This window comes from Chrysoperla carnea, chromosome 3 (assembly GCF_905475395.1).
Source record: "Chrysoperla carnea chromosome 3, inChrCarn1.1, whole genome shotgun sequence".
Lineage (NCBI taxonomy): Eukaryota > Metazoa > Arthropoda > Insecta > Neuroptera > Chrysopidae > Chrysoperla > Chrysoperla carnea.
Window position 1 is genome coordinate 58,913,844 of NC_058339.1, and position 15,198 is coordinate 58,929,041.

Genomic DNA, 15,198 nt, shown 5'->3' on the forward strand with positions numbered 1-15,198 from the left:
AAAAAACTACCTTATGTATTTTGCATTTTAAAAAACCAATTTGATTTAGTTTTAAAACAGTGTAGAGTGCCATGGCGCCTTGAATGACGTCAAACCGTGACATACAATAATTTTTGTATATGTAAGTTTACGAGTGTTTGCAAGTTTACATGTTTTTGTATTTGTAAGCTTACATAGCCTCTCATATATGAGATTGGTATTTGATGTCACGTGACCGGACGTGTAATTAAAAAAAAAATTTTTTTTAAATAATAATAATCCTTATATTTTATAAAAATTAATTTATGTTTTGTTATCTAAATATCATGATTAATCATTAGAAACTTTCCACCGATATGTTCTTAGTGGACAAAAGCCTATTAGATACTCCAAATTATGATTAGTCGCATAACAATTCAAGCCGTTCATTAAATAGCCGGGATTTTCTTAAATATTATTTTACCGATTTATCTATTTTTTTGGTGCACTTAAATTTTAACTAATTTTGTAAAATATTATGGACAGTACGCTGGACCAAAGAGACTACTTACCACGAGCAGCTACATGTAAAACCCATCGATCAATTTCAACAGTATTTTCTGGTATATGTGCTTGTATGCTAACATCTCTCGCTGTACGATAAAGTTCATCACGATAGCCGATATTAATATCAGTTTCTTCTAATAACTGAAATAGGGCATTACGGCCATGAGAACGAGCAGCGGCAAAATGTAACATACTTTGTCCATGTTCATCCTATAAACAAATATGTTTTGATATAGAAACATTGTACTTTCGGAACGATGAAAAACAAAATCATTACCCGATTCGGACTGCTAAATGCCGATTGTGGCGCATCAGGACTCTGTGAAGGATCATCTGGCTCTAAAGTAACAACATCAATTGTTTGTGGTGGTCGCTCATTTGTTTCTTGACCGTTTCCTGTCCCATTTATTGTTAGTTCATGTGTAATGTTATTATTGGCTGGGATAATGTTATGATTGTTATTTACGGCAGGGTTTGTATCATTAGGAGTATTTGAGTTAGCAAAATTTGCTAAATACGTTGCTAAATAAGCAATTGGATCTTTTGGTCGTTTATTAGCTACTTCAGTTAAACCTTTTATTAATGGGTCACCCAAAGCTGGAACAATGTATAAGATAGTCGCAATTATGGTTAAATATTTTATAAATTGCTAAGAGAAATAATTGATGTAATTTAATTGGGGCATAATAGATTTTAATAAGATATTGTGAAAAGACATTGTGAGTATTGATTTTAAGTAAATCATGCTTTATATGCAACAGGCGTGGAAACAGGAGAGGGAGTATGGGTTTAACTGCCTTCTTCCTTGGGTAATGACCGAAGCAATATAATTAACCAATTTTGCGAATAAGTGTTATGATTTAATGTTTATTCGAAATAACCAGTAAATAATTTTGTATAGCAAATAAATAATGGAACAAATAGAAGTCGGCTCTTGCACGATATGACCATCTTTAAATTTGGTACCGGGTGATTACGTATGCATCATTTAAACAAAACCAAAACCCTCCTTCCGTTTGCTCATCAGGATGTGGGTTCAGCAGGAGAGTAATTTTTTTTTGTTCAATTGTATATTCCATTTAATTAGCGGTGGGAGTCGTTTTTCTGGTTAGATAATGCATACGTAATCTGCAAGTCACTACCAGGTATCGTAAATTTTCTGCATGTTTATGCTCATTCGCAGGATATCTTTGTCTCGCTGGAAAGGTAGCAAGAAAACAAATTTCAAATATGTACATTTAAAATAACAAGAATACAAAGTTTTAACAGTACAAATTAAAAGACAGAAAATTTTTATTCTGGAGATGTTTTTCTGGCTGATCGAAAAGAGATAATTTTCGTATTCAGAGGCAATAATAGACCAGAAAAATCAAACCGCAATCAGTGTTTGGAAAATTTATGAAATTATTAGTTGTGCCTTCGGCTTCGTTGCCGTTATATAATAATTATACATTGGAGTTTTTGATATAAATTTGAATTTGTCAAAAATTTAAGATCAAATGACAAATATTTGAAATTTAATAAACTTTTTTTCCGATTTAAATATCTTTAGTATAGGCCTATAGGGTATAGATATGAAAGTATATGCAGTAAAAAATGGTGGGAGCGCAATTAAATTATGTAATATATCAACTCTCGCTATTAATATCCATTTAACTGCGTTTCCACCATATTGGGAGTTGTGTAATATGAGAGACATCATCAACGATAAACTGTCTTAAGATTTATTATGACTAGGTCATTTATTTTAGTTAAAACGGTTTCTTATGTGATATTTTACCAGATAGTATTTTATTTTCTAGAATACTACTTATTTAGGGCTTGTATGAATAGGTTTATTCCATTCGCCATTATTTTCTCGAATTTAACTCATTAATTCTTATTTTCGGAATGTTATTTATCTAGTTTTTCTTCAAATATATACCTGTGGGAAAAGTATATTTTCTTTTCAAAGATAAATTTGTGCCAATGTATTTCATTTTTTTTTTAAAACTATTTGAACAATCAAATTCGAGTTTAATCGTTTTGTGAAAAAGGAAATTTGTGGTTGGAAAATTTATGTATCTTATTTTATCCTATTATGCCCTTTAGAAAAAATTTGCTACTGGGTACATACAATTTGCCAAATAGCGACCTTCTTCCGTTCGAAATAGAGGAATATCTACTGGATGAGTTTGCGAAACTATTCCTGAAACAAGTACGATTAGACCGAATTTAAAATCCTTTCGAATATAAAACAATAGGTAGTTGGATTTTTAAATTCCAAAAAAAAAAAAAAAAAAAACATAAAAATAGATTTTCATCATGCAAAATAAAAAATTAAGTAAAAAAACAACATTTATTATATTTTGGAATTTATGTCTCTGTTTGTTACTCCCTAAATATGTGTGTAACCCAGTAGCAAATAAAATTGTGGATAAATTATCTAAAAAAAATGATATAAAATTTGATTAGACTCCAAAATATATTTAACATTAACAAAAACACAAAGTGCATTTCACACACAAAAAAAATTACAAAAACAATTGCTTGACAAACCACACACCATAAATTGAAACATGGAACAAAAAACACTTTTGAGAGCAATGAGAGATGCATCATGACACTAAACACTACTAACCTAATGAATGCCATAGTCTGAAAATTGTTATAAGTTGCTCTTCAGCATCGACTGCAGTGAAGAAAATCCAAAATTATTGTATCTGTTTAATTTTTGTGTGTTCTAAATGTTTAAAAAAATATTTTTCATACCAAAATAAACAATATTACTTAGTGTGTGATTAATTAAAAACTTGATAACAAAAATAATTTATATTTTAAGGCACTAGAGTTACTTAAAAACCTCTTTTGTTTTAAATTTTAGAAATAATTTTAATATGTTCCACCTGATAATGCAGACTTTTTTCGTTTAAAAATATTTACAAATAACGCAGCAATATGCATTGAATTTGATAAGGCAAGATCTTTTTCTAACTGTAAAATATTACCAACGGCCGTTGTAAAATCTCTAAATGTTTGTAGTTCAGTCAAAGATAATGATTGTTGATTCCCCACCGTAATTATGTTCTGATCATCGTATTTTTTTAAGAATGTTAAACCTCGTACCAAACATAAATGTTTTAAATTATTTTCATCCTTATTTAAATGTGCAAATTTAATTGTGGCATTTAAATGTAAAGCATTTCCAATCGAAGCGGGTCGTGCTGATAAATAACCGTATAATTTATCACGTTTGAATTTTAATCGTGTATCAAGGAATGTAACAATCTGTGCCATTTTTATATACGCACTACCAATATAACCTGGTGTATCCGCAGATGGTGTCACAATTATGCGCAAATGATCTAAAACATTGATCCAAAATGCTACATCCATTTGTGGACTTACAAATACTCCTCGGCCGAATGGCCAATGACGACCATGTAGTCGTATTGTTTCTCCATTGAAGTCCCATAATGGAATCATTAATCCATTTTTTATTAATGTTTCTCGGACTTCTGACTTTTCTTCAAGGATTTCACTGAGTGTGTAGTAAACACCTTTATCTTCAACGTTGGAATTTTTTGATTTTAGTATTTCGGTAATGTCTGGTCCCAATAGTTCCGTTGTTAACACACGTTCAACTTCCTCTAGGGCACCTAGATTCAATGATACTGGTAGCTCACTATATTCAAAATTCCTTGTACATTCAATTGATGAGTGCAAGATATGTTTTTGAAATGGATCCAAATCAATATCAATGGTTGCTAAAGTTTCATTTAAGTTTTCCAAATCCTCCATATCATAGAAAAATGAATCGGGTTGAGGGTGCAATTCAGAATGTAGATTTATGCAATGCAAATCTTTAATTATCAGTTGCATGAATTCATTAAATACATGGTATGCGTAATAATCTGGTGCAATAATACCCCCAGGTAAATCAGTTTCCATACCCAGTTGTGCGACATTATTGTCAATCGATCTTATTTTAATACTTGGCCAAATTACATCATACAAATTATGGTCCATACGTGTTATACGATTTTTTACTGTATCAAATATATGTCGTCGTAAATAACGTGTAGTTTGGGCACCATATGCGGTATTTAAATTTGGTTGAGCTGATGATAAACTTAACGAATATGAAGAGCCACGACGACCCTGTAGAAGGCGAAAACACCGTTCCAGTGTTGATAGAATGTCAACATCATCCAAAATTCGTCGAGATGAATATTTGTCATCTTGTACTATATTATAAAATTCGTTTATTGGAAACTGATCATTTAGGGGTCTTGACATCTGATGGTAAAAAGTTGAATTACACCCTTATATTATTGTCTGTGAAATTGGAATTAATCATTATAGTACCGTTGCAGATCCTCAATAGCTGTCTTGTCTCGCTATTCGTTCGTGAATATTATGTAGGAGCAAAATGTATTTATCAAGCAAGTCTATCATATTCCTACTCTTAGTTGAAATTTTGTAAAGCGTAGAAAGGTTAAGATTGACAATAAAATTTCTTAGTTTCAGTATGTACACAGGTTGGATCACTTTAATCTATAGCTCGCTAATAGCTCGTTTTTTAGCTAACCATTCAAAAACTTAAACAAAAATTGCCGAATTTGATGGAGGACATCATGTTCTGATATCAGATTGGACCTAGTTCTTCCGGATTCTTTAATATCCAATTCTATTCTAAACGTTAAGAGATAGAATAACACTTTAAATTAAAAAGCTAACCGTCATTAAAAAATAATTTATTTCATCTAAACCATTTTTTCGAAAATCGCCAGCTTTCGAAGGAAATGAGACTTAAAAATATGTCATTACTGTATTTAACAACAAGAAAATGCGGTAAGAAAATGCAAAAGTTGTCAAGGTCAATAGGAAAAATTTTCCTGTATCCATGACTTTGACGAACAACTATCGATAAACTTTAAGCGTATTTTCTTTCGATTAAAAGCAATAATGGCAAAATTAAGTCACATTTTCTTCGAAAGCTAATGTTTTTCGAAAAAATTGTTAGTTTTTTTATGAGGATCAAATTTCTAATTTAAAGTGTTATTCTATCCCTTACCGTTTAGAATATAAATTGACTATAAAAGCAACCCGAAAAACTAATTCGAATATGATGTCAGAACATAATGTCCCCCATCAAACTCTGCATTTTTTGTTTAAGTTATTTTTTGATTAGTTATAACTACAAAACGAGCTATTAGCCATTATAGATTAAAATGACCCACACTGTATATCCTTCAGCTACACATTTTTGAGAAAGTGAATTAAAGCCTCTCTTTCTCTCTCTCAGACGATACCATAACTTGGGATGGACTGATCTCTATTCAAGTGAAATAAATGAAGTGACATCTGGAAATATCCTAAAGTTTATTCAAACTGTAGTTCTAGGAATACCTTTGAATAGAAAATCAACTATGAGTCACTCCTAACTCAAATCTACTCTAATTTAATCTATCTATTAGCTTACTCTGAAAAATATACTCTTGGCTGAAATGTAAAAAATGTGGATTGGCAAAAAAGTTTCTCTTTTCTGAAAGCTAAATGCGTTATTGTAGCAAAGAGCTTTCTCCGTTGACATTGGGGCATTGTTGGCTCGAAATAGTTTATGGCAGCTGATAAATAACAACACAAGACAATTTTAAGGATTAGAAACGGTAATATTATTTTAATTAGTGGTTTGAATTTGAAATAAATAAGGGTGCAAATCAGGCTCCCATGTCAGTTCCCAATAATTTTATTAATTGTGTAATTTGTGTGAGGTTACGATGTTTTAAAATAATAAATCCACTATGTTTATTACATTTTTAGGGAGTAACAAAAATAATCTTCTAATGTAATTTTAGTGAAAAACACTTTCAAAAAAATAATATCGTGCTTGGAAAAAAAAAGAAATAAATGTCTACAAGACTAAAAAAAAAAGATTATACATATCACGCTTGTCAAATCAAATTTGTAAAATTGAAAAAGCTTTGAACATTTAACACACAGTACATACCTCTGTCAGCTAAATCCGTTGTAACTTGTTCATCAACTCCATAGTCCATTAATAATGATTGATGTGATAATTCTTCGGAATTGTTTCGATAATATTCAGCCATATGGCCAAGCTAGAAACCACATTATTAAAAATTAAAAAAAAAAAAAAAAACTGGACTGATGTATTAAATAAATGGATGCTATTAAGTTTAAGAATAATTCATAATTCATCAATCAACTTTAAGTATGACTTCACTGTACCTAGCGAAAACTTACTTTGTCTTGTGTCTTTGCATTCGCACCTAAATGTAATAATAAATTGTAATAATGTCCATTATCGGCAAGTGTTGCAGCATAATGTAATGGTGTACGACCCATATCATCCTCAATTTGTACCGTTTCTGGAAATCGTCCTGCCAAATACCGTACAATACTTGTATTACCAAATATGACGGCAGTATGTAAAGGACTTGCACCATTTGGTGATCCTTTATCCTTTGCAATAGCAAATTTACGACGGTCCAATGCCGCTTGTAAATCTCTTAGGCTACCTTCTCGAGCAGCAATATGAACTCGTTTTATTTTGTCCTAATTAATAAATAGTTTTAGAAACAGTTTTTATACTCATTTGCAGCAGAGTAACTAGACCATATTAGGATTTAGACAATATAGATATTTTATTATTTCTAAAATATAAATCACTTCAATTATGTATGTTTTGACTAGGAGTCTAGTTACACCGCTGCAAATCTAAGTGCATCAATTTCTATGCATACCATATAAGAAGGTACATTATCTAAAAATACTTGTAACTCTGGATTGGGTGATACTTGACCGATTAATCGATTACCATCACCATTTAAAACTAAAGCTGCTAATTGTTCCATATTTGCAGTTTCCACCATTTCTCTTATTTCATCATCGGTGGGTGATAAGAAATTTGGATCTTGACCATCATTATTTAATTTTTCTTCATCGCCTTTAACAATCCCTTCAATAACTCGTTCAGAATTTTTATCTTCATCATCATCCTCTTTTTCTTCATCATTTTCGTTTGTTACATTCCCTTGTATAGAAGATAATATTCCATCTATATTTTCTTCTACATTTTCACCACTTTCCTCTGCTTGTTCTTCAGAATTAGCACTTTCCTGTTGTGTGCTTTCTTCTGCACTATTCTCATTTTCTTGATTATCATCTGGTTTCTCTACATTTTCGTCATCATTTGTGTCATGATGACTTTCCTCAACTTTTTCTATACTTTTTTCAGTCTCTTGATTCTCAGTTGCATTTGTGTTTTCTTCATTTACGGTTTCAGGTACTTCTTCATCTTTTGAATTCATTTCTGGATCTGTTGTATCATTTTCTTTTGTATCGTTTTCTTTCTCCTCCACGCTCGGTTCACGCTCGTACGATTTAATATAACCGTTTGTGGTGTGCTCTTCATCATCTAATGTATTCTCCTCTTTAACTTCTTCTTCTTTGTTTTCATCACCATTCGTTTCTGGTGGTTCACTTTCAATTTTGTCTTCATCAATTTTTTCCGGTTCGGTATTCTCATTTTCTGAATTATTTTCATTTTCTTTATGTTCATTTGAATCTCCATTTACTTGAGGTGGAGTGGAACTTTCGCCGTTTTTTGTCTTACTCGCATCTTGTAATTTTTCTATTTTATGATTTGACGTTGAATTTGCTATTGAATATCCTAGTAAACTCCAATCCCAGCTGGGGGGAAATGTACTGCTAGGAGTACGAGGAGCTTCTGGTACAACTACCAATAATTTACTGTCAATATCCATTGGTCTATTTTTATAAAATCCAGCAGTTTTTTGTTTCTAATTTAATAAAATAAATGTAATTTACTTGACTAATTCCTTTTTTAATGATAATAGATTATACTACCTTCTATCTATAAAAGTTCGAAAACTTTTTGCACATATTTTTAAAACATGCGAAACTTTAAGCAACAATTAAAAATTGAGGCCTTTAACAATTGAAAATTGGGGCTTTAGAATCAAACAATATGTAATTATTCAGAAATTTATAAAAAATGTTCAAAGATGATTTTAAGATTTTCAAAAGCTCAAAAATTTTATTTATTTGCAATAATTTTCAGCTTTGAAAATGAACTTTCTGGGGTTTTTCGAAAAATTAAACTGTTAATAACTCAAAAACGGTTAACTCTAGGAAAACATCACAAGGAGCTTTTTTGGGGTAAAATTACCCAAAAAAACCTCGGGTAGTTTTATTTGGTTCAAAAAATGACATTTGACTTTTTTTGTGGAAAGGAATGGATATACAAAAATTGGAGTAATAGAGTTTCTGGCTACATTTGGAATATTAATTTATAAGCTTTTCTGAAGAAGAATCTATTGATAAAATGCATTCTTCGACTAGTGCACGCTCAAAATTAGCGCCAGATGTAAATAATATGTAATAATAATATAACAATAAATTTAATAATAAATAATAACCCTTACCGGACTGACGGGACTCTCAAATTCAGCGTTATATTCAGCTTTTACAATATATCAAAAATTTTCAAATGTGTAAAGTATCTGGATATGTTTTATACATACATTCTACTTCAAACTATATTAGATAATAACAGTTCATAGTGTTTCATAAAAAACAAATTTGAAAATAAAGTGCAAAAATTAAATAAATGTCTGAATATGACATAAAAAGAGCTAAAATTAACGAAAAATAGAATAATGCCGTTTTTTTAGGTCCTCTAAAGCTTAAAATATGAATTATGGTCTTGTTTCTTCGTTAGAATGTGAAGTAGGTATTGGCTTTTTTCTTTTCACAAAATTCGGCAAATAGTGGTTGATCGAATGAAAAGTTACTCTATTTTCAATATTTGATTTTAATAAAAGCTAGCTAAAGCTAAAAGCAATTCGAGAATTTAAATCGCAATTCCTTAATAAAAGTGGTTTAGGGAAAATAGTTTTTGTTGATAGAACTTTTATAGACGAAGGTAATATTGTAAGTATTAGAAGTTTATATGGCGTATAGTTCTACTTACATTATCTAATTTTGCTTCATCTGCACCTTGCTCAATTAAATAATCATACATTTCATTTTGATCCTTTAACGTTGCTGCATAATGCAAAGGAGTTCTACCTTCATTATCACATATTGTAAGCGTACTTGGACATTTATCTAATATATACTGAACCATTTCCATACGACCTAAGCCTACAGCCTGTTAACAAATTCATTCATCAGTTTATTGATTCTCTCCATACTTTCTCTCCTAAAAGTTATTGGCCGATCTCTGTTTTTAAAACGGGGGTGGGTGCATATTTATTGTGATACTGGGAAGTATACTTTTCATAATTAAATATTAAACTTCCTGATTTTTTTGAAATTTAATTGAGACATACATTTTCAAAAATGGGTTAGTTTAAATTTAATTTTAAAGTCATGAAATGTTCAAAATATGAAAATGTTATATATGGATCATTATCTCCCTATTTTTAGGGTTCAGAAAAAAATGATTTCCTGTCACTCGAAAAAGCATCTCCTGCAAGACTCTGTATTACGTTTAAACAGAAGTTCTGCGCCATTTGTCGCGTATAAAGAGTGGCCAATGACTTTTGGGATGAATTGTATATTGAGACTTAATTTACCTTATGTAAAACAGTTAAGCCGTTTGAATCTTTACTTGAAAGTATAATTGGTGGGACTGGAAATGCTGTTTTTTCTTTCATAGCATCTAAATTATCATTAATTACAGTGGTATGAATGTCTTTGATTAAGGCCTGAAATTAAATTAGCGTCAGAATTTAATCCATTTCAAGCTTTTTTTTTTAAAATTGTCTCACCATTATATGAGGTATAGATTCCAAAAATCTTTTTACTTTAGGATTATTGCTTGTCTCAACTTTTAATTTATTCCCATGCCCTTCCCATAATACTTTTTGTAATTTACCAATATCTTTTTGATGAATCCATATTCGAATATTTGATGGTTTAATTACCAATCCTAAAGCAATAATTATTATATATAAAAAAAACCATCCGAATGTTCATTACCATTTGAGGTATCACTATCCAAAAGTCTTAATGAGACTAAAATCAAACATTAAGAGGAAATAAAATTTTTGTCTTTGAGGTGCCATTACATCCTAAATCAGGGGGTTTCAAAAAAATAGTTCTTTTGAAATGACAAAAATAATATTGATACAATAAAAATTTGTTTGGCTTGTCGCTACAGTTATCGAGTTGCAGTTTTATTTGTATGTAGGTCAAAAGGTCACACGTTTTATAATGCTTTTTGGCATTTACTTTGAACCAAAGTAAATAAAGCTTAATTTAATTCTTTATTATTCAATCCATGTTTCAAATAGTTTTTTTTATATAGTTATTTATATTCGTTAGTTATTGATTTTTTTACTTTTGCTAGTGATTTACCTACCAATTTTTCTTATGTCTTAAAAGATTACATTAAATTTCCTATTATCCGCGAGCTAAATCGATATTAGGGATGTTCAGATTCCTATTCAGCGACATTTAGAAACATAAAAAAGAATTTTATTTAAATTAAAAAGAATTAGGTATGTTTTTTAAATCGTAAAAGAATCGCCTTTTTAACACGTAAAAAATTAATTTTTTTGCTGTAGAACTATTTAAGAAATCTAGATAGATATAACCAATCTTATTGAAAGATGCATTTTCCAATAAAAGCATTAGGTTGAAGTAGGCAACTCACACATTGATATGACGACATTTCTTAAAAATTTCTTGTTGGACTTAATTCACTCAATGATGTCTGAGTGGAAATTATTTTCGGTGATTAAATTAAATTTTTAAAATAAATTAAATTAAAATTATTAAAATTAAATTTTTAAAATAAATTATTTGCTACAGAGAAGAAATTTTTAAAATGGCTTTCTAATTAGACGAAGAAAAATATTTCTTTATTACCCAAATCTTGTCCGTTGAAAGGATGTCATTTTTTACAATATTATTTAAAACGAAACAAATTATTTTTTTGCTCTTATAATATGGAACAAAAATAGTGTTTACTGATTACAGACAATCGAATTTCATTAATAGCACCCATTTATAAATAAAATTTACGTTTAGAGAATTGAAATTTTCACTTACCAAAAATTATGGTAAAATATTTAAGATTATCAAATATTAACAGCACAAATATTCACTTTACTATTCTAACAATTTAGCTTGTTTCAAATTTTATGTAGTTTTTATAACTAAAGTTCCTACATTAATTTAATACTTTTATTTCATAGAAGTCAATATATAGTTATAATTATTATGAATAATATATTATTAATTAATCATACGTCCAATTTATTGATTAAATTGCTAATTCATTATACATTAATATCGGATAATAATAACCTTTCGAAAATAGCTCTTTTGTGCGTAATACACCTACTTTAGAATTTCCTATATTGGATTCATTCTGTGTTAAAAATATTTGAATTTTATAAATAGTGTAGGCGCTCGGAGGAGCTTTGTAGACAAGTAGACAATGATAGTTACTAATTTAATGGAAAAAAACTTTTAGCCCATGCGCTAGCAGGAATTCTGGGCACACTAACAGTTTTATTCGAGATGTACGTCATTTCGTATGTTATTTGACCCGTATAATTGGATGTTTTATGCTCACCATCTAGGTCAGCTTTCTGCAATGGGTTTTTATAAGCGGAAAATATAAATTGGGCAGTACAATTTTATGACATGATATATATTAGGATTTTACTTATGACATGAAATATATTAGGATTATTTTCAGCGTTTTCACCTTATTTTGAAATAACGCTTTTTAGTGTTAAATTTATTAAAAAATTTAAATAAACTTTCGTCGTCGCGTACCATCGGTTGAAAATTCCTATATTACTATACATTTAAAACTCGTGATTAACTCTTTAGAATCATTGTGACCTTTGGTTTCCAGGAACTCTTCGGGGAAGAAAAAGAATAGTGTAAAAGAAGAATAGGAAAGATTATTTCCAATTTTCTATTATTTCCGAAAGAATCGAACAGGAACAAAATACAAGAAAAGCATAGAAATAAATCTTTAGAAAATAAAAATTTCTAATTATTATAAAATCGTCACGTTTAGTAAATAGCTGTGAAAAACTTAACATAATTAGAAGGTATTGTTGCGGGAACAATTAAGTATGTAAAATATAATTCAAAATGGCTGAACAATTTATATAATATATACGTATAGTGAATAATTGTGACATTGAGTATTCCAATTTGACCTTTCTAGAAAAACCCAATGTGGTTATACAGATTTTTATCATAATATTTATATATAATTGCATATTGCACAAATATTAGTAAGGTATAAAGATATCCATAAACACACACTATACCATTCGTCATAGTAAATAAATAGTTAAACACTGAAAGAATTTTATTCAATTTCTAAAGATAAAAAAATGTTGATCTAACAATGTCACTAATAAAAAGAATTTTCGTCTTAAATTCTTTATCGTAAATAAAACTGTTTGTTGAAACTTTTTTATCAATTAGGTTTACCTTAAAAAACGGCCCAAAAATTGAGATCAAGGAAAAAAATTTGCAAACATAAGGCTGGTTTTCTGATGTATAATTTGTAACAGTACCCATAAAAGTGTACTTGAGACCATAACAAAATTTGAAAGTTAAATTAAAATTGATTAAAAAATGAAGAAGTTATAAACATTCAAAGATTGTTGTCTGTCTCTTTTTTGAAAAACAAAGTTTTATATGTAATCTCAGATATGACGATATCATGCAATGATGTCACTAGTCGACATTTTCCTCTTTGTTTACCTAGAAGTTTTAAACGTTCATATTTTGCGTATGTCTAAAGACTTTCAAAACCAACTTAACTTTTCTATTCGTGAAGTGAGAATTGTTCATCTGAAGTGATAAAACAAATTAATTTTGGGAAAAACAAGAATTTGCTACCAAAAATTTACAATGCCACTTGAAAAACAAAATTGACGCCTGTTTGACCTAGAAGACGTCTCCTTATAAAAACTAAAATCTGTATTTTCATTACTCCTAAAAACGGATATATCTTTTCGCGTTTATATTCTATTTCGTTTTCGAAATATAAGGATTGAGTTTTTCAGTGAAAATCAGATTTTTCAGTTGTAGTGCGCAAATTGCAAGTGTGGGAAGAAGTTTTATATTGTATGGAAGTACTATGATATATGATCTATATGTATGTAGGTTTGTAATATAGTTTACGCATTACAATTATTGACCGTGGTGTGTGATATATAACTATAATTTCATATACCTATAATATGAAATGTTAAATTATTATTAAAAAATTAACATAAATTAAATTATTTTAACTGTAACGAATCAATTGAAACGTTAGAAAAAACTTAACATACATTTATATACACAGTGGAACATTTTAATCGATAATGGGAAAAAATCTTATACGGTCAATAAAATATTGGTAAAATTTTCAAATAAATTTGTTAGCCTCAAACAGTTTTTTTCGATACCTTGAATTTTATTTGAAAGTCAAGATCATCTTTCTTTTTTCTGTAACTAGTTTCAGAAATTGAATTCAATAACACATAAATTAAAAATTTTAAGAAACCTCCGACACAATATCAGTTTGATTCGTTTGTGGCATCGTAGCTCTTAAACTGATGAACCGACTTTGATTTTTGGATTGTCTGTTAGAAAATCATCGTCTTTATTTAGTTGATATCGAGTACGGAACTCTAATATTGAGCTTAAAACATAGTTAGAAACACTCTCAATAAATTTATCTTTAAAAAAAATGAAAATCGGTTTATCCGTTTAGGAGCTACGACGCCAGAGAAAGATACACAGATACACAAATACGTTAAACTTATTACAACCCTGTTTTTAGTCGGACGTTTAGGCAGACACACAGATACACAGATACATTAAACTTATAACACCCATTTTTTAGCCGGGAGTTAAAAATATACTTTAATGTATAAATGTTTTTTACCATTAATTTTTTGTCTAATCTAGTCGTCGAAAAACTGTTTCAAATATTATATATTTGTTTTTGTATAAGGAACCACTTTCTAATTTAGGGTGTTTTCTATTTCCTTTCAACATCATGTAGGACCAGATCAAAAGTGTCTAAAAGATGATTTCTTTAAGATCAATTTTTTGTTTTGTATCGCGGTATTTTAGTTACTCTACATAATTTTTTCTGCTATTGATTAAAATAGTCCACTCTGTATGTACAGTAGTGGCATGCAACAAACAGTAAAATTTATGTAACAACAAGAAAAAAATATTTGTTCTTTTGTGTGGAATTTTGTTATAAAAACAAATATGCTTAACAATGTAAATCGTATTATATGCAAATATGTTTAAACAAACATTAAATTATTTTTAATGTCCGGGATATATTTTAAACTATGATATTGTATGCAATTTATGGATGTTATATATAACAGAGACATATACCTATTTCTAGCTTCTAAGAAAATATAGAACCGATTTCAAAAAAGCTGGTATAAATAAAATAATAATAAATTTGTTATGTCATTATTTTATAATGAAACATGTCGGCAATGATTTCTCAATGTATTAAGTGCACCTTTTCGAGCACGGATTCAAAAATTTTTTTGGATGGGAAATAATTAGACGTCATTTAAAAAGAAGCGTGGTGTCCCACGGTTTAAAACTTTTCATAAGTATTTTTTGAGTAATTAATAATTT

The 15,198-nt window shown here is 29.3% G+C and overlaps 1 protein-coding gene across 4 annotated transcripts in view; it reads right to left on the minus strand.

Annotated features, from left to right (window-relative positions):
- LOC123295663 overlaps positions 1-15,198 on the minus strand; it is a 38,008-nt gene that overhangs the window by 1,790 nt on the left and 21,020 nt on the right. For 2 of the 4 annotated variants that reach the window (XR_006535164.1, XR_006535165.1), the window contains exons 5-12: positions 10,329-10,489; positions 10,134-10,265; positions 9,527-9,706; positions 7,275-8,333; positions 6,775-7,086; positions 6,518-6,629; positions 3,146-4,751; positions 1,060-1,122 (exon numbers count right to left, since the gene is read on the minus strand). Coding sequence is in view for 2 of the 4 variants with exons in the window: in XM_044877082.1 (XP_044733017.1) it covers positions 531-735; positions 803-1,122; positions 2,642-2,713; positions 6,518-6,629; positions 6,775-7,086; positions 7,275-8,333; positions 9,527-9,706; positions 10,134-10,265; positions 10,329-10,489 (2,553 nt within the window). In the remaining 2 variants the exon portion in view is untranslated. Of the gene's footprint in view, positions 1-530; positions 736-802; positions 1,123-2,641; positions 2,714-3,145; positions 4,752-6,517; positions 6,630-6,774; positions 7,087-7,274; positions 8,334-9,526; positions 9,707-10,133; positions 10,266-10,328; positions 10,490-15,198 lie in introns of those variants that run through there. The other 2 variants (XM_044877082.1, XM_044877083.1) reach the window with 2 other exon arrangements.